Raw genomic sequence first — 20,065 nt, 5'->3', positions numbered from 1 at the left:
GAGAGTGACCTTACGTTAGTAAATGATTTTTACTCTCTCTAGAAGCCGCCTGGCTATATAGGATCACGTGAACGTACATGTAGATTGGATTTAGGCCAATTGTTTCCTCTAAATATCACACACATTTTTAATTTGCATTAATCATTATTACGCTGTTAGCCAGCTAGGGGACGTTTCTTGAAAGTGAAACCATTAGTATTCGCCAACGCTCGTGTTTTGTAAATAGCGTGTAGTGAATGAATTCTTCCCCAAAACACCTTCCCGTATTGGGAAGAACACAGCACCCCACAGTGTGTGCCACAGTGTGGAATACAATGGGGATTCACATTCACACTGTTAAAGGTCAAGTCCACCCAAGAAAAATGTTGATTGGAATCAATAATCAAGCAAGCATAACGCTGAAAATTTCATCAAAATAGGATGTCTAATAAGAAAGTTACAACATTTTAAAGCTTGGCTTATTTTTCACAAAACAGTTATACTGTATACACATCTCAGTGACACGTATGATGGGTGAACTCCCCTTTGAACGAACCTTTGAATTGTCGTAACTTACTTTTTTCACATTCGATTTTGATGATTTTTTCACTGTTATGCTCATTTGATTTTTTTCAAATTCAAATTAACCTTTTGTTGGGGTGGACTTGTCCTTTAAATTTGAGTATTTCAACCGTGTGAATCACATATTCACAAAGTCGACCATGTGAACACGCTGTGAACAGTCGCACTGTCAAGTTGGCAACAGTGTGAAAATATCTTCACGTTGTTGATTTTGAGCATTTTAACAGTTTGAATAATATTTTCACATAGTCCACTATGTGAACACACTGTGATCACATTGTGTGATACTGCGTTCTTTCTAGCAGTGTCTGGCTACCCCCCCCCCCACCTTCCCGCTTAAAGGAGGAGAAAAATAAGGACACAACAAAAAACGAAACCTCTAAGATTTTACATTTTGATAGTATAATGCAGAACGACTTATCTTACTTTGTATCAAAAAATCAATATCATTTTCGAAGATGTTTTCATAATAATCAAATAGAAATTACTCAAGAAAACCACAAAAACATACTTTATGACATTGTTTATAGGCCTGCATAGAGAGACGGAAACTTTCATTAAAGGACAAGTCCACCCCAACAAAAGGTTGATTTGAATAAAAAGAGAAAAATCCAACAAACGTAACACTGAAAATTTCATCAAAATCGGATATAAAATAAGAAAGTTATGATATTTTAAAGTTTTGCTTAATTTCACAAAACAGTTATATGCACATCCTGATCGGTATGCAAATGAGGAGACTGGTGACGTCATCCACTCACTCTTTCTTTTGTATTTTATTATGTGAAATATGAAATATTCTAATTTTCTCCTCATTGTCAAGTGAAACAACGATCAATTCCGCCCTGAACATGTGGGACTAACATTGTTTAATACTACAGGTATATGGCTCAGTCAAGTTGGTCCTTTTTGTCGAATCCGTAAAAAATGAAATATTGTATAATTCAAACAATAAAAAACAAAAGAAATAGAGAGTGATGGACATCATCGACTGTCTCATTTGCATGCAACTGAGTTGTGCATATCACTGTTTTGTGAAAAATAAGTGGAACTTAAAAATGTCATAACTTTCTTATTTTACATCCGATTTTGATGAATTTTCAGCGTTATGCTAGTTTGATTTTTCTCTATTATTCAAATCAACATTATTCTGGGGTGGACTTGACCTTTAAGAAGCTGCATCAAACGCGCAAAAATATAATGAAACATAACAAAAATTCTTAAATGGATTCCTACCTGTTTTGGGTGCTCACTTTGGGGGAAATGCCGGCTCCAATATACTTGATCCAGTAGGCAATAGCGTGTGTATTAATCAAATCCGAAGATAACCAATGGAACTCGAGATATTATAAAACTCGCCTTATATATATATATATATATATATATATATCCTGATCTTGGCCTGAACAATATTTACCGTTAGTGCAGCATGACCACAAGAAGATGGTAATTGCCGATGTTTTAATCTGTTGTGTACGCGCACCTTTGATTCCACCCCGAGTCGGGGAAAAGACACGCCGTGGAAAAAAAGTGAGACTCGAGAGAGTTCCACTCGTACTTTCATTAACAAAAATAATTTATTCTATATCGTACGGCTCGGCGAATCCTCAGGTCGGAATGCGTTCGACGGATGAAGAATTCACAAACACATGATGTCGTTGAAAGGTGTTCTTTCATGCAAGGCATAACCGAATCCCATTTATCTTTTTAAGCTGACCAGTGATCCATTAACTACTGGTCATGCGTCTGAATATTTTTATATGTATAATATATCACGATAGGCAACGGCGTGCTACAGACCTTTCCGCCAGTTCAATTTGTCTGCTCTGTCCGTTTTGGTGGTGTGTGCGGGTATATGTAACATGAAACTATGTATGTAAAGCTCGGTCACATTGCAACCCAAACGCACCAAACGATATCCGGTCACATGCATACTGAGCGTTGCACGTAGTGCTCTTGGTCTCGGTTTTGTGAGGACGTGGAGTCATGGTGTGGCCGAGCCCGAGCGTGATGAACAGGAAATTCATATTAACTCTAAACCTCCGGACCTCCGGACTAGTCTTTCAAGAAGGAAATACACATTATTTATTTTCAAACATTGTCAAAGGTAAAGGGTTCCCGGGGGGCACTTACATTGACGAGTGGATACCATGCGCGACCAAAAAAACACGTAAAAAGGATGTCTTTTTCAATAGAGGGCACGTTACTAATAAGGGTGTCAAAAACACTAAAATAATGAAAAAAGGGTATCTATTTTCGCTAGGGAAGCTAAGTGTTTAGGGTCAAATTTGCGAGGGTGTAAAAAATTAAGACTAAAATGTTTTATAAAGGATGTACTTTTCGCCCCAAGAGTCAACACTACGTGTTTAGAGTTCGATTTTGCGCGAGATGTGGGAGGTGGGGCTGTACTAAACCCAATCAGGTAGAGGTAAAACCGACGACTGAGTGACATAACAATGAAAATATCGTTGTACTTGTTTAGGGGAGGGGGGGCACTTCCATTGACGAGTGGATACCATGCGCGACCATGGTGTCTCGAAAAGCACCCTAAACACGTATTTTCCATATTCTGAAAATGCACCCCTAAACAAGTATTGGCGTCTCAAACCCTACCCTTAACAAGTATTGGAAACGAAACAATACTCTTGGCAAGTATTCCCAGAATTGAACCCCTAAACAAGTACAGCGATATTTTATTGTTATGTCACGGGTCCGTCGACCGTCGGTTTAACCTTTACACACCATTTGGTTTAGTACGGCCCACCTTCCACACCTCGCGCAAATCGGACTCTAAACACGTAGTGTTGGGGCAAAAAGGACATCCCTTATAAAACATTTTAATTTTGTTTTATCTTCCCCGCAAATTTGACCCTAAACAAGTAGCTTTCCTCGCGAAATAGATACCCATTTTTTTAACACCCCCGCGGAATCAAACAAACAAACAAACAGTAAGCCTGCTTATAGATCGAGTGAGTTAAATTTGAGAAATGTTCCTTTCTCGGTAATACCTCATTCACATTTGCTCTTCGCCAGCCGCACGGCGAGTCGGAAACATCCGTTTTAGCATTTTTTGTTCTGGCTACATAATAGGTGGTTTGAATAAAAATGAATACAACGGCCCACTTCGACTCGCCGTACGGCAAATGTGACTGAGGTTTTACCTAAATATTAACGAGGTATTTACATTTTAATTCCACGTTCTGCATACTTCAGGTGATGCTATGTCTTGCAAGATTCTGTTTTGTCAAGATTGACCTTTCTTGAAAACATGTTTTACAAAATACAGTTGAAATATACTTTGCTAAGATGTTAAAAAATAGGAAGTTACGCAAGACTTCACTTAGGCAGTACAGCGCTGTTGAATAATAATAATAAATAACGTTTTAATTACCCAGGGTAGCCACCTCAATCATAAGACTGCTCTTCCAGCGGGCCCTGCATAACATAATATGTTATTATTACCCTTCTCCAGTCTAAATGCTGAGCGCCAACCAAGAAGGCAGAAGGTCCCATTTTTATAAGTCTTTGGTATGACTCGGCCGGGGATCGGCCGAGTCATTTGATAATAAATAACATTTTAATTACCCAGGGTACCCACTCCAATCATAAGACTGCTCTTCCAGCGGGCCCTGCATAACATAATATGGTATTTATAATATGTTATTATTACCCTTCTCCGGTCTAAATGCTGAGCGCCAAGCAAGAAGGCAAAAGTTCCCATTTTTATAAGTCTTTGGTATGACTCGGCCGGGGTTCGAACCCACGACCCCCCGTTCATGAGGCGGACGCTCGACAACTGAGCCAACTTACCCTGTTGTTCTCCTTTCATTATGAGATGCCCAAATTTCCAATAATTATACAACAAAGAAAGTATGTCTTAGAATTCACAAAGCGGTTATGAAAGATTTTATATTCAATAATTCAAATGAATCTGAAAAGGATGTTAATCTACCATGAGTCACAAAAAAAACACCTCACAAATCCCTACTTTAAGGGGAAAAATATGCCATGAACACATAATTATTAAAATATATGGCCAGAAGGAAGTATTTTCTCCCAAATTATGTGGTATGTGTTAACGCTTGGATAATCAGGAGTATCTTTACGGTCACGGTGATGTGAAGTTCGATTTGCGCCAAAGTAAGACATGGCTGCAATGAATGAATCCAGATGCCAATGATTTCATAATCCTGCATGCATTAGTAAACATATTTGCAAATTCTTTGTCAATGAAATTAATTTGAGAATTGATACTAAAGAGTGTTGATGAAATAATACTAATGTTAATTATTGAAAAGGTGTTATGCAATACATTTTAATGCAATTCGTGTAGGATTATGACACGATTGACATCCGAATTCGTTAATTGCAGTCATCAATGAAAAGAATGTATATTGATTATCTAAGCGTGAGGACATACCACATATATATGGCATATCAAATTACTTGGAAAAACATTCTCTTTCCATTTACCAGGATCTAAATATCCATATATAGTGCGTCCCACAAAAAAGGATATCCGTTTTCAGAGATAGATGTCACAATTTGTCAAACATGTTTTTTTACTATAAATTTGATACTTATGCTAAAAGTGGAATCTCATATTTAATTTAAGACCAACAACTTAGCAAATTATTCATTAGCATATTTATTTTGTTCTTTGTTAAGTTTCTTTCACCAGTAATTGATGAGAGTGGGTGCTCATTCACATGTGATTTTCGGCGCAAGTTGTTTCTAAAATGCCTTATTTATTTGGTATCGAATCAGAAGAGAGGCAATTCTTACGACTAATGTAAATTCTTTACCGAAACACACCAAATTAAATGAGACATCTTACTTCAATGACGGGTTTCCTTTTTGTGTGGGCCGCACCGTACAGGTACCATTCAGATAATGAAAATGTATAATGGTATCATTCTCCATAACAATCATGATAATGATATGTATTATCTTTCATTCGGAGCGACCTTCTCTAACTTGATCGAGCGCGCAATTTTGGTTTTCATGGGTATAGTGTCTGTGAATAATACATCGCAATTAAGTAACGACCTCTCAACAACAATGCATTTGTAGCAGTGGTTGCTTAGCAACGGGAATGGTGGTTGTTTCGCATCGAGACAGTTGCCAACTCTACCGCTCTACATATTCTAACTACCGCTTTTTTAAATAGTTGATAAGAATTCACCCAATATAATACAAAATGGACGGTAAAATAATATTGCTTTCGTAGAAACTCGACAGGACAGCTTTTAGCTGGTATAACGTCAAGCTGGTTTACGAAAGCTACCTTCACAGCCGTCAAGTACATGCACTTTCCATTCTTCATATTTTATTTTATTTATTTATTTATTCATTTTATTTGATTTTATTTATTTATTCATTTATTTATTCATTTATTTATTTATTATTATTATTATTATTATTATTATTATTATTATTATTTTTTTTTTTTGGGGGGGGGGTTCTTCCTCTCCTCTGTCCTCTGTCACAGAAAACTCTCTTGCACAGGCCGAATCACCCCCGCCCATACAGCAAAGAAATGAAGATACTCATGCGAAATGCAGATCTTAAATTCGGCTGACTGCCCAAAAGGGGAACATTCAAAAGAGAGTAAATGTTTATAATACTATCAGTTAATTGTAGATTGTAGCTAAATGTGAAAATAAAATATTGATTTTTTTTTTCAAAACGAATTTTCTCATTTTTGGTCAGTTACTCTTCCTTAAAATTAAGGAATGCATAACAATATGACACAAAACAGCTTGAGTGCATGGGAGTTCGGTATTTGGCACAAATACATATTCATGAGGCGGATGTGTTAAGGGGAGATTGGCCATGTGCAAATACGGACAAAAAAACGTAGAAAAAACGACGAACTGGCCCGCCTTTATCCAGTCATACCAGATCGTTGCTCCGCTCCCTCGCTGAGTTTCGACCGGTTTTTTTTCATTCATCAGTGTCGACAAGGTACATGTATGCATAGGATATCATCCATATCGACTACGACCATGATCACTCCGACCTTGGTAACCATCGTTAAAGGGGAAGTTCAACCTGGCATCAAGTTGTTTTTAATAAATGCAAAGAAATTAGAAATGAATATTGGTGACGATTTGATGAATATTCGTCAAAGAATAATGCATTTATAATTTAATTCTTTAGTTTTTATTCTGCGACGTCACAAACGAGCAGCTCCTCCATAATCCATGAGATAGGCCTATATATGTCAATTCCCTGAAACTGTCATTTTCAATAATATTCTATAGTGACTGCATTTGTGCAGTGGATAGATCATCATGGCACATCATTTCATACCCCCTTCTATAAGAAATTGCAATTATTCACAACATTGATCTGGTTTATATTTTTATAGGACTTACATATTATTTGATTTGTCTTGCTATTTACAATTTTTTTCTTATATACATATTTTTCTAGTTTTAAATATGCATTACTTTTAATCATGTTTTATAAGTGTAAATGTTAATTTATATATGTTTTTAATACTCGCAACTTTGCTTATTTAATTTTGACAATGATAGTTTTACAATATTATAATTCCGATCAATTTTAATCTTTTTTTTTAATTGTCCAAAATGATTTTTTTCTGGCTTTATTTGATTATTTGTCTAGCACTAGAATTGTGATATATTGTAATCTTTTTTTACTTTGTAAATATGACAATATGAGTCTTCGGACTTTTGTCATGTACCATTTTCACAATAAAACCAGAATTGAATTGAATTGAATTGAATTGAATTGTTATTCATTGCTTTCCATTACTATTTCCCCCCTTTTTATTATTAAACCCAAACTTATCACTAGGATGAAATTGCACTTGGACACACAATAATTTTGACCTTGACTGCACTACAATATCAGTCCAGAATCGATAGTGCTCTCTCCGTTCACTGGTAATATAGGTCCATCTCAGTTGATTGACTCGTATATCAATGTGTGTAGCCATGCGTTGAGGATGGGTGGGTTGGGAGGGGACCTGTCTGGAATGAACGAATGCGAATTTGACATTAATTTTGCTCGGTTTTCAGGTTCTCGATATTCTCATGAAAAGAAAACCCTTTCACCGTGTTAGTTTAAATATGTGATAGCCATTGATTTAATGGAAAGTAATTATCATGGTTCGCTAACACAAAGGAACTGTGGCCATGCAGCATCTGCTTATATGAATAATACATAGCATGTTTGAAATAAACAATGAAACTCTAAACTATACATAAATACAATATATCATCTTCATTTTTTCATTATCATTGTTTTTTCTTGATTATATATCATCGCAAGTGTTGGCTTGTTTGATTTTTTATATATATATTATACTTAATTGATACTTAAATAATTCTTAATTATCCATTCTGCTCATAATATGATTAAATAATTAATATATGTTTCGGTTTGTAATATTTTCAGTAATTTTTTGCTTACAATTGCAATCCATCTTTTGCTACTGATTGTATGGTAAATGATATATGCCTGATTTATTGTCAGTATATATCCTTTTTTCTTAATTGGTTGGTGGAGAGAAAAAGGGACGTCTTTTCCTTTGCCAATTGTGCACCTTTTCTCCGCTAACAAGGATACTTTTAACTTTTATTTGGGTGCCAGGTAAAAATGGCAGAGGTAAAAATGGCAGAGGTAATAATGGCAGAGGTAAAAATGGCAGAGGTAAAAATGGCAGAGGTAAAAATGGCGGAGGTAAAAATGGCAGAGGTAAAAATGGCAGAGGTAATAATGGCAGATGTAAAAATGGCAGAGGCAAAAATGATAGAGGTAAAGATCACGACATGCTAAACAAATCTTTCGGGAGCGGATGTGAAATGATTTGTAAGTTGATATACTTAAGGTACAATAAAAACCATTAAAATTTTTTTTTTAGAAAATGACATTTCATTGATATTGTTATTACACCATATATGGGAAAAACTGCTCCCAAATGACGTCACCATTAAAATATAAAACTCGAATTGCTTTTTAAATCTTTGATAGGTTTCCTAAAACCCTCAAAAATATCATTTTCATTTTTTTCTATTACAATAAACTTTATATGTCAGGGTGAATTTCCCCTTTAATGAATTAAGTACAATACTTGGGATTCAAAGTGTGCTTCAAATTTGAATATTAGAAGAGCGATTTGACATGAGATGTACATGTAAGTCCAGGAAAAAATAAGAAATACCAACTCAAGTGTTATCAATTTGGTGCAGAAGATCGAAAGTATGATCTAAAAATGTTACTCTTTCCATTAGTCCAACATTATAATTCTTATTTTCTTCTCAGAACCTTTCTTATTTATTCTGCTGTAAATGGAGGGGCTTTTGGACTTTTTGGCATGGGAGTTTAAGACTGGCCATTTTTACCTCTGCCATTTTTACCTTTGCCATTTTTACCTCTGCCATTTTTACCTCTGCCATTTTTACACCGAGCCTTTATTTGTGCTCATCCTGTTTTGTATAAGTTTTGTCATCATATTAGTGCGTACATTTTCTTTAAAACGTAACATCATCTCGTGAAACTTTTGAGGTATAATTTTACTGAAGTATGCAGCCCATCGCAATTTTGCTCCACGGCCTTCTACTGTGCTCGCTATCCAGTGGTTCAGCGGTCATGATACCGGTAATGTCCGCTGCCTGTTCAATCGCGGCCTTTATACGGTTTGCTCTACCAGAATTGCATTGGAATGACCTTGACAGCGACCTTGCCAAACGAGTCGCACCCCTTCATCATGACCAATCTTCGGGGGCTATCCCCCCCTCAGAAGCAGGAGACTGCTTTTCGATTCTGCTGCAGGAATTTTTCGGCGAGATAAAAGATTTTGAACCGAAAAATAGCACATCGCCCTATTTTGAAAGGCCCCCCAAAACCCTCAATCAAGTGAAAAGAATGAAGAATAGATTAAAGGAAGAAAGCTTTCGCTAAAGACGCCACGGAAATGATCGCCGGAATTTTTACGATGCGCTCCATACATACGACCATCTTAGGGGTTTAGACAGACGCCAGGAAAGACAGCGAACTACTGCCCGGGAAGAAAAACGCTTCACTTCAAATTTTTGGGACTATTGTAAAAAGCTCGTCAACGGTTCGCTATATAGTGATACTCCAAGGCCTTCTTTTTCCTAGGAATTTGCCGACGAATACTTCACTTCCCGCTACCATTCGCCTTCAGAAATTAAAACTTCAGATCTTAATTGGATTCCAGAGACAGCCCGTCCCAGTACACAGGCAACCCCACCCCAATTTGACACTACTCCAATTCGTCCATCAATTGTGAAGAATGTTCTACGGAAGAAGAGTTCGCATTCCTCACCTGGACCCGATGGACTGTACTATGGTATGTTAAAGAAGTTACCTTGCATGCACCACTTTTTAGCTACCCTCTACACCATGGTGATGCAAACTGGTATTCCTCCACCTAATTGGTCTAAAAGTAAAGTTTCACTAATATACAAATCTGGCGATACTTCTCAGCCAGGCAACTTTCGGATGATTTCACTGTCAAATGTTGTAGGAAAAATCTATCACCAGATATTAGCCGAAAGATTTGAAAATTTCATGATAGACAATAATCTAATTGATTGTAACTTACAAAAGGCTTTTCTGAAAGGTATAAATTGGTGTACTGAACATAATTTAGTGATGCATAAAGTACTATCCCATGCGAAAAGTAAATCTAGGACAGTACATGTGACATGGTTCGATCTGGCCGATGCTTTTGGATCGGTTAGTCACGATCTTATTCATTACATGTTACAAAGACTTAAATTTCCTAATTCTGTTCAGTTATACATGAAAAATGTGTACAGCTCACTTTCTGGAAGAGTAATTGATCCAATACAAAGGACTCTGGTGGAGACTTTGGTAGTGAACGTATAATTATACAGTTTTATTATACAGGCCAGGCAGGTCAATCAACAGGCATGGTATCCATGTTGCGGGAGTTGTATGAAGTGCTTAGATATCAATTCTGATATCGTAACATCCCCCTTCTTCTGATAAGATTGAGAATTTCAAATTTCAATGATATTATTTTCAAACAATACTTTTGCTAGTCTGCAAATTTTGGTAATTTGGCTTAGTTATGATATATCAGATAATTATATAGAAATTGTTTGGTTTGTGAGGATAATATCAATTTGTGATAAACTGTATGTATCTTCAATTTTACATAACTTCAATCTTGTGCAAAACTGAAGATAATTTGGATAACCGGATTGATCCTGAATTCAATTTTTCGAAACAATAAGTTTTGGCTAGAGAGTGTCTTTTTGATAATTTCGTAAACACTATCTTGACATACCAAAAATAATATACAATGATTATACATGCATATAATAAACTTTTAAACTACACTTATGTCTTCAGTGTTGTTCTTCTTTCTTCTCCTTCTCTTCTTTGTTTGAGAGTTTAGAGTGTTCATAATGTTCAATCTTCAAACATGAATCTCTCTGCTTTGCGAATAGAGCATCCAGATCTCGTAGTTTGTGAGTATGTCTGTTGAGATTGATTAGCGTTAGAGTTGGACATTGGTGTTCGTTGGACGTTGTCTTCCTCTGGTTGAGTTTCTGTGGTGTGGTTTTCGTCGAACCTCACACGCTTCGGAGTTGGGTTGGTGGATGGAATTTCCCTCAAGTGAGATCTATTTCTCCTCAAGATTCCTCCGTTCGGCGTTGAAACTTCGTAGGATCGAGGTTCTTCACAGACCTTGGATACCTTTGCTGGTATCCAAGTGTTGTCTCTTGGATGCAGAACCCTCACTGGTTGTCCTACATGCAGTGGTGGCAGATCAGAACTTGCATGTCGATCATGCACTTCCTTCATTTTGTCTTGCCTATTCAAGAGAAACTCGGTGGCAGCAGAATCTCTCGAAAGATAGTGACTTCTGATGGGTCTTCCAAACAACATCTCTGCTGGTGATCTCAAGTTGTTCTCAACTGGTGTTGCTCTCAGGTGCATCATGGCTAGTTGACTGTCTTGGCCAGTTTGAGAACACTTCGTCAACAGATTCCTGATTGTACGAACCATTCTCTCAGCTAATCCGTTGGATCTTGGATAGTGCGGTGAAGAAGTGATGTGCTTGATATTCCACTTCTTGCACATGTCTTGGAATGGTTTCCCGACAAATTGTGGACTGTTGTCGGACACAATATCTTCTGGTGGACCAAATAGACTGAAGATTCCCGTCATCTCTCTTGCTATAGCTGCACTGGATGTATCGGTTAGCTTAGCAATGATCGGATACTTGGAATAGTAATCAGTGACGAGTAGATACTCTTGTCTATTGAGCATGAACAAGTCGTTTCCCAGTCTGGTCCATGGTGCTGGTGGCACATCATGGGGATGCAGTGGCTCTTTCTGCTATCTTGTTTGGTGTTTCTGGCATGTTTCACACTGCTTTATCAACTGATCAATGTCCTTGTTGATGTTTGGCCAGAACACTGTCTCACGAGCAAGTCGCCTCGTGCTTTCGATTCCCATGTGTCCTAGGTGAAGCTGTCTAAAGATGTCATTCCTTAGTGCCTTCCGTATGATAACTTGACTTCCCTTGAAGAGTACTCCGTGTGATTCTCCGAATTCATCTCTGTAAGACCAAAATTGACGAAGGGATGTCCGCAATTCTTGGATGGTCTCAGGCCATCCCTGAGTGACTATTTGCCATAGTGATCTGAGAACGGGATCATTAGCCGTTTCTCTCTGAAGCTCTGTTCTCTTGTGTTGTCCGAAGAATATCAAGTCAATCTGGTGGGAATCTTCGGCTTCAGAGCAGATGGATTCCACTCTGACATCTAACGGAACATCGCGTGCTTCCTTGGGATTAGGAAGTCTGCTCAAGGTATCGGAAAGAATCATGTCTTTTCCTGGTCGATACTTGACTTGACATCGGTATCCTTGGACTTTAATAAGCAATCTCTGTAGACGGGTGGTGCACTTCTAAGAGGTTTCTTCCATATCATCTCCAATGGTCTGTGATCTTTTATGACGGTGAATTCCTTCCCGAACAGATACGTATGGAAGCGGTTGATACCAAACACTAGGGCTAAGGTTTCTTTCTATGTTGGAATAGTTGGACTGTGCAGTGGAAAGACTTTTGGATGCAAATGTAACTGGTTTGCCTTCCTGGAGCAGGCATGCTCCTAGCCCTTTCATCGGTGCATCTACCTCAAGTGTTGTCTTTCTCTTTGGGTCATAGAATTGTAGACATGCACCTGATGATACTGCACGTTTCAGGCTGTTCAAGGAATGTTCATGATTATCGTCCCAGATGAATGGTACCTCCTTGTGTAGAAGTTCTCGAAGTGGCGCTGACTTCTCTGAGAAGTTAGGAATGTATGCTGCTAGGTATGTGAATAGTCCTAGGCATCTCTGAACATATTCCTTGTCCTTGGGTGATGGCATTGATGTGATAGCTTCTACCTTGCTCGGATCTGGGTAGATACCTGATCTAGTGTACTTGGAACCAAAGAAGTTGATGGCTTCCTTCTTGATAGTACACTTGGAGCTGTTGAAAACTAAGCCTTCTTGCTTTGCTGTCTCCATGAGTAAGTAGAGATTCATATCGTGTTCCTCCTCCGTTCTTCCTACGATCGCTATGTCATCTGCGATGCATATGCAGCCTGGCACATTTTGGACGATCCTATCCATATGCTGCTGGAAGATATCCTGACTAGTACATAACCCAAACGGTAGTCTTTGGAAGCAGTACCTTCCAAATGGTGTACGGAATGTGGTGAGATCCTGGTACTCCTCTAATAGGTGAACCGACCAGTAACCAGCCTTCGCGTCTAACTTAGAGAAGTACTGGGCTCCTGCGAAGACAGGTTGGACCTCTTCCAAGGTTGGTACCTTGCGCGGGCATCTCTTCAAGGCATCATTTAACCTGCTGGGGTCAAGACAAATCCTGATGGATCCATCTTTCTTCACAACAGTGGTCATGGAGCTGCACCAATCGGTGTGGTACTCGATTTTTCTGATGACTCCTTGCTGCTCCATATTGTCCAGTTCCGCCTTGATTTTGTCTTTCAAGTGTACGCTGCACTTGCGGGGTGCGTCTATGGTAGGTTTAGCGTCGTCCTTGACATGAAGCATCGCCTTCCCCCGGAAACTACCAATAGCGTCAAACTGATTCGGATATGCTTGTTTGAGATCCCTTACACTTGTTATAGGTGTTTGTTTAGGTTTAGGATTGGGTGTAGGTGTTTTGTTGTGCTTTGAGTGAATTGTGATAATTCCAAGATCAGTGCAACCTAACAACCCTAGGATCGCTGGACCCTTGACATCTGCTACATAGAATGTCTGTGTTGACCATTTTGTACTCTTGTATCTACACTTTATTTCTAGTGTACCCTTACATGGAATTGGTGTCTCTCCGTAAGCTATAAGTTTTACTGTTGTTTGTTTCACTACTGATTCCCACTTTGGATCGTATATTGCTTTGGCGGTACGTACGGTGATAGTGTTAGCACTTGTGCCCGAGTCCACTTTTAGGTAAAGCTTATGTTGACCTTCTCTCTGTGGGCATATTATGTCAATATTAGCAAATGCTACAGTTCCTTCTGGATTTACAACGGTGTGTGGTCCATTAGTGTGTATGGTGTCGAATTGTGCTACGTTGTAGATTGATAATGATCATGATCTATGGTCGTATCATGTGTTATGTCCAGTTCGCTTATCGGTTTACTCTCTCGACTTTTCGACTTTGATCGTGATTTGTTTTGTTTTGGTTTACGATCATCAGATACCGTGTCGGATCTGCGGTCATCTGATCTACGATTCTGTTTACGACTACGATCATTTTTTCGATTTACGACAGAATTTGGCCCAATGGCCCTTGGTACCACAGGCACGGCACTCATCGTCATACGCAGGGCACTGACGAGGTTTGTGGAAACGTCCGCAGTTACCACACGCTTTTCGTTCCTGGTTACGCTTGAACGAATCGATATTATGTTCAGGGTCTAGTGTCTCAAGACATTGTCGGCTCGCAGCGACTGCCTCGTATTTACGACCTTCTACCAAAATTTGTTCGACCTTGTAACCTTTCGGTTGATCTAGCAATGAGTTTTGGAATTCGAGACTTGGAGTTGACGCAATCACTAGCTCCATGATTCGCTCATTTAACTCAGCTTCCTCGAAATCACAATTTTTGGCTTTGTCCCTACACCTGGTTACGAATTCATCGATCGTTTCATCTGGATTTTGCCTGTACCGCATTAACTCTAAGCGGTGTATGCGAAAATTGATATTGACCTTTAACTGTGCCTCTAAAAGTCTCCATAGCTCTTGCGGTTTTTCTTTATCGGTCTCTGATAGCCCCGATGCATTGATTCGACGCAAGCCTTCATTGCCTACAGCAATCATGATTTTTATAGCCACTTTTCTCTGATCAGTTATGTCTTGGTCTGCTAGAATCAGCTCCATTCTTTGTCTGAAAAGCTGTTCGGGTAGGTCTGTTGCCTCCCAGTTCATTTCTGGATATTTTCCACTACTCATTGTGTACGTTCGCTGTACGTATTATAAATTTAAACGAATGAGTGTAGATATTAATGTCTGATTATATCCACGTGTGAACGCTCCTTACAGTCACAGGTGGACTGGTGATGATACCTGTAACGCACTCACAGCCCTGTGTGAATGTCATTAGGTGTTTCGTGCAGTGAAAATGCTGGTCACTCCCAATCACTTCTCACACTCCAGATTTACAATTAATATTAGGAAAATGTCAATTCATTGTTCACACTCCAGTCTAGAAAATTAAGTAATTTAGGTTTTATCAACTTTTAGTGTATGTTGATGTCCTGATGCAGACCTCTGTGTCAGTGATTGAACACAGTTATAACTTATTCAGGCTATATTTGATTGTTTACAGTCACCGTTGGCATCTCGCTCTTTCACACAACACGGTTTGGTTTGCTGTGACAGTGCATAGGGTATGCACAGTACGGTATTCAGTACCCGTGGTTGCCAGCTGGGTTTTAGTAGGTTATGAAGCATGCAAATTTCGGTAAAAAGACATGCAGTTTACTTCCCAATATTAGCTGGTTCCTTGATCCTTGTCATTTCGACGGCGATCACTAGTTTCCGCTGCCACCGTGATCCAATACAAAGGACTCTGGTGGAGACTTTGGTAGTGAACGTATATACAGTTTTATTATACAGGCCAGGCAGGTCAATCAACAGGCAATGGTATCCATGTTGTGGGAGGTGTATGAAGTGCTTAGATATCAATACTGATATCGTAACAGTAATGACTAAATATTGGATTTCAAACGAGCTTAAGTTTCGGAAGGGTATTTTTCAGGGGGACCCACTCTCCCCAATAATTTTCATCATGTGTTTCGATCCAATAATTCAATTTTTGAAGGTTAACTCGGCTTATGGTTACGATTTGAGTGGAAAACGGTGATTTTTGCGTGATATCTAATAATAAAAGAACACATCAAAGGTTATCAAATCAGATAGACAAGCACATTAAATCAATGGGACTTTCTTTAAAACCCTCAAAATGTCGCTCTCTTTCTCTTACATCTGGAAAGTTCAACGAACTGGAGTTCATGGTTGGGGGAGAGCAAGTGTCTTCGATTGGCAATGACATTCACAAATTTTTCGGGTCTGTAATAACCAAAAACCTCGCCTCTTCTGACGTTCATGCGTACATTTCAAATAAACTTGAAACTCGTTTGAAAAATATAGATGATTCTCTGATACGTAATGAATATAAACTAAAGGTCTACTCTCGATACTTGTTGCCATCACTACGCTTTGATCTTACCGTAAATGATAACCCACTATCACTATGGTTTAATCATTAATATTGACACAATGGCCCGTATTCTGAAGTCAGGTTTAACTTAGACCATACTCTAAATCTGTGCTAAAATTATGGAAAGCCAACAAGTCTAAATTTCCTTATAATTACATTAGAAAGTATGTTTCTTATGTTTACTGTGCTCTTTTCTAACTCACGAATTAAGAAAGCTATCTTTTTTTATCCTTCCAAAACAGTTAAAAATGTTTTGATAGAAAAAAGGGCTGATACGTTGACATTCTACTGTTAGAGAAATATGCCACTATTGGCTATCCATAGTCCAACCACAACTTTAAAACAGAGTTTAAATCAAACCCAACTTAAGAATATGATCCAATTTGTTTAAGTCTTTAAATCAGTATATTCCTTCCAGGAAACAACAAAAATAAACGTTCTTTGTACCAAAATTACAGTTTTACTTCATATACTCTCCAAGAATTAAAAAGAAGTAAAATTATAAACGATTTTCTTCAGAAGTAAGAACTTTTTAAAATTAGATTTAAAAAAAAGGTAAAATTATAAATGTTTGTCTTTAAAAGTAAGAACTTTTCAAGGAAGAGTTTCTCCTGTTAATTTTACCGGAATACTCTGGCTGTTGTCAGGTAGTCAGGAAGTTGATGCGAAATGAGTCAATTTATTGATTGATAATGATTACTATCGATCAAAATTATATTTATATGGAGACAATGTATACAGCGATTGTTTCTATGTCATGCAAGAGATATTATTCCTTTAATAAAGGGTAAAAAGGGAATTTCTATGTAGTTTACAGAACGAATGAAAGTTAACGGATTGATATATATACAGTGCGTATCAAAAAAAGTTTACACTTTGAAAAAGCCCTGGGAATTAGAAAATATACAACATGTGGGTAATTTTTTCACATATAATCTTGGGTTTGGGTCTCATCTATCCAATGAAAGTAAAAGTTTTGACAGAATGTTTACACTTGAGTGAGCACTGCCAATTTTGGTAAGCTCGCAGAAATCTGTTTGCGCAGAAATTAATGCTCGTTTTCACGCTGTGTCACGGGGAAAGGGCAAAATCAAACTTACCCTGCGAAACATTTCTCATACATTTTCCTTGCACTTTTGGTCAATTTAAATAAAACGGATACATTCAACCATTTTGTTACAATTTTGCCACCCAAATTGAAATTTCAACACTTAGTAAGCTAAATCTTTACACTTTTTGTGCCAGCTGGATTTGAGGACGTAACTGAATCTGAACAAAAGTTTATATCAGACATCTCCAGCATTTTTTTCACTAAGTTTTTTATCATTTAAAGTGGGTTTACATTTCATTTTTCATTGATACTTGTTCCTCCACACTTTTCCCAAGCTTGGCAATGATTAACAAAAGGAAAGTCAAGCCTAAGCCATTTCATGTAAATCACAGCTCAGTGTAAAGCAAATATCATCACGATGGCATCGGTGTGTGGGGGAGTGGGGTGGGGCGCAATGCACTTTTCGAAGTGTTTTGGGCAAGGAAACAAGTTTAAAAAAGGTAAAAGATATCTTCAAATCAATTTTATTTTCTAAATTCAACGTATTCTTCATGATTAAGGTCTACTTTCATTCGCATAACTATTTCAAAGTTCTGCGCAAATAATTTTTCACTAATTTTTCAAAGGTAAGTGGTGCTCACTCAAGCGGAAATATTTTTCGACAGTTATATCGTCATTTGCTTACATGGAACTGTACCAATGTTAAAATGTGGAAAAATGTTCAGGATATTACAAATGTATAAATTTACAGGATTTTTTCGAAGTGTAAACTTTTTTTGATACGCACTGTATAATGATATCAGTTTGTATAATAGTTTTAGATCAGTTTTGTTGTCCAAACCTCTCTTCTTCAAATAATCACAAATTCCCAAAATATGTTATACCGTACTTATTCAATTATGATTATCATCATTATTATTGATTATTATTATTATTCTATTATTATTATTATTTTATTTATTATTATTATTATTATTGTTATTGTCATTGTTATTATTATTATTATTGTTGTCATCAACATCTTCATCACCATCATCATTATCATCATCATCATCATCATCATCTTCATCATAGATCATTATCATCATTATCATCACCATCATCATCAATATCATCATCATCATTATCATCATCATTGATCATTATCATCACCATCATCATCAATATCATCATCATTCTCATCATTTTCATCACTATCTATCTTACATTTTCTATTTGGTCTCTTTGCTTTCCAGGGTGTAATGCACTTTTAAAAAACAACAGTACAAAGAATGAAAAATGAAAATGACTAGCTTTGAATCTCTCAAAATATAAACCACTGGAGCAATTACCTAGTACGGCAACAAAATAAACATATGCAAATCTCCACTACAACTATATCTCAACACAATCACTATCATGATATTCCAGTAACGGTTTAACCACACAGGGAACAACATTTCTGCTGGCAAACAAAAGAAATGTTTTGTTTTGTTATGACGAGCCATGCCAACATAAATTCATAGATTTGTCATTCTGTCAGCGATGAAAAATTCAATGACACATTAACATTTTATCATTCTCCCAGAGGCGCTGCTCAATCGAGTAGATTTAGATTTAGATTTAGATTTAGATTTTATTTCCGTTCCACAATTTTTTCAAAATATAATCAAAGTAACAATACATATTCAATATAATCGATAATACAGACAAATCAATGAAATTTCGTAACAAATGTTGAATATCAATTAAACAAAACTACAATTTGTTGCAGTAATATTATCAATGAAAAGAAACAAGAAATGAACGGAGGGACTTGCCAAGAAAAGCAAAAGCTTGTAGAGAAGGCAAGCCCCTAAACTTAGTTTCAATACTAATTATAAACAAACTATATATACAACATGTACAAGACAAAGGTGTTTGATAATTTGCCATCAAATGAGGTTGATGTATAGAATAAGTAGTAGACCAAGTCTTTTTCATTAAATTGTTCAATAAATGACCTTTGAAATTCTTCCATAGATATACCCTACATAGAGGGGGTAATTGACAGAAACTTTGAAAGTTTTCATAAAGGGGGCAAATTTGACCCCCTTCTATCCTTCCAACTACCGAGATAAACAGGCGAGCTCCATGTATCTTGGGCTCATCACTCTTGGAGTCATTTAGCACTATTAATTGTTTACCTCTAAAATGTTGTTACTGTTCTGAAGGAAATTCTTAAAAGTTTAAAGGGGGGGGCAAATTTGACACCCTTCCATCCTAATTCCAGTACCAGTATACATGAAAGAGGTGAGCTCCATGTATCTCATCACTCTTGGTGTTAGTCAGCACTAGATGTCTCTTAAATGTTGATGTACTGTTGTGAAGAAAATTATTCAAGATTTGTATTAAAATGTTGTTACTGCTCTGAAGGAAATTCTTAAAAGTTTAAGATGGGGGGCAAATTTGACCCCTTTCCATCCTTTCCACTACCGGTATTAACAGGCGAGCTCCATGTATCTTTTATGGCTCATCACTCTTGGAGTCGGCACTATTGTTTACCTCTAAAATGTTGATACTATTGTGAAGGGAGTCCTGTAAACACACCATGTTTGATGCTTTCCGCTAACAGTGAACCAATCACGTAGCGGACGGCTGCTTGTGGATGCCAAGCGATGTTGAAGAATCCGTGAAGGGTTCAATTTCTGGGTTTCTGCACT

The 20,065-nt window shown here is 37.4% G+C and overlaps 1 protein-coding gene across 1 annotated transcript; it reads right to left on the bottom strand.

Moving 5' to 3' along the window:
* Nucleotides 1-10,998: 10,998 nt before the first annotated feature.
* Nucleotides 10,999-11,862, bottom strand: LOC129267670 (uncharacterized). Its single transcript, XM_054905311.2, has one exon. It carries the CDS (start codon nucleotides 11,860-11,862, stop codon nucleotides 10,999-11,001), a length of 864 nt encoding a protein of 287 aa, XP_054761286.2.
* Nucleotides 11,863-20,065: the final 8,203 nt, after the last annotated feature.

The sequence above is a fragment of the Lytechinus pictus genome, chromosome 9 (genome assembly GCF_037042905.1).
Source record: "Lytechinus pictus isolate F3 Inbred chromosome 9, Lp3.0, whole genome shotgun sequence".
In the NCBI taxonomy this organism is placed as follows: domain Eukaryota; kingdom Metazoa; phylum Echinodermata; class Echinoidea; order Temnopleuroida; family Toxopneustidae; genus Lytechinus; species Lytechinus pictus.
Note: the sequence above shows the minus strand (reverse complement) of the source record. Positions and strands in the feature narration are given on the sequence as shown.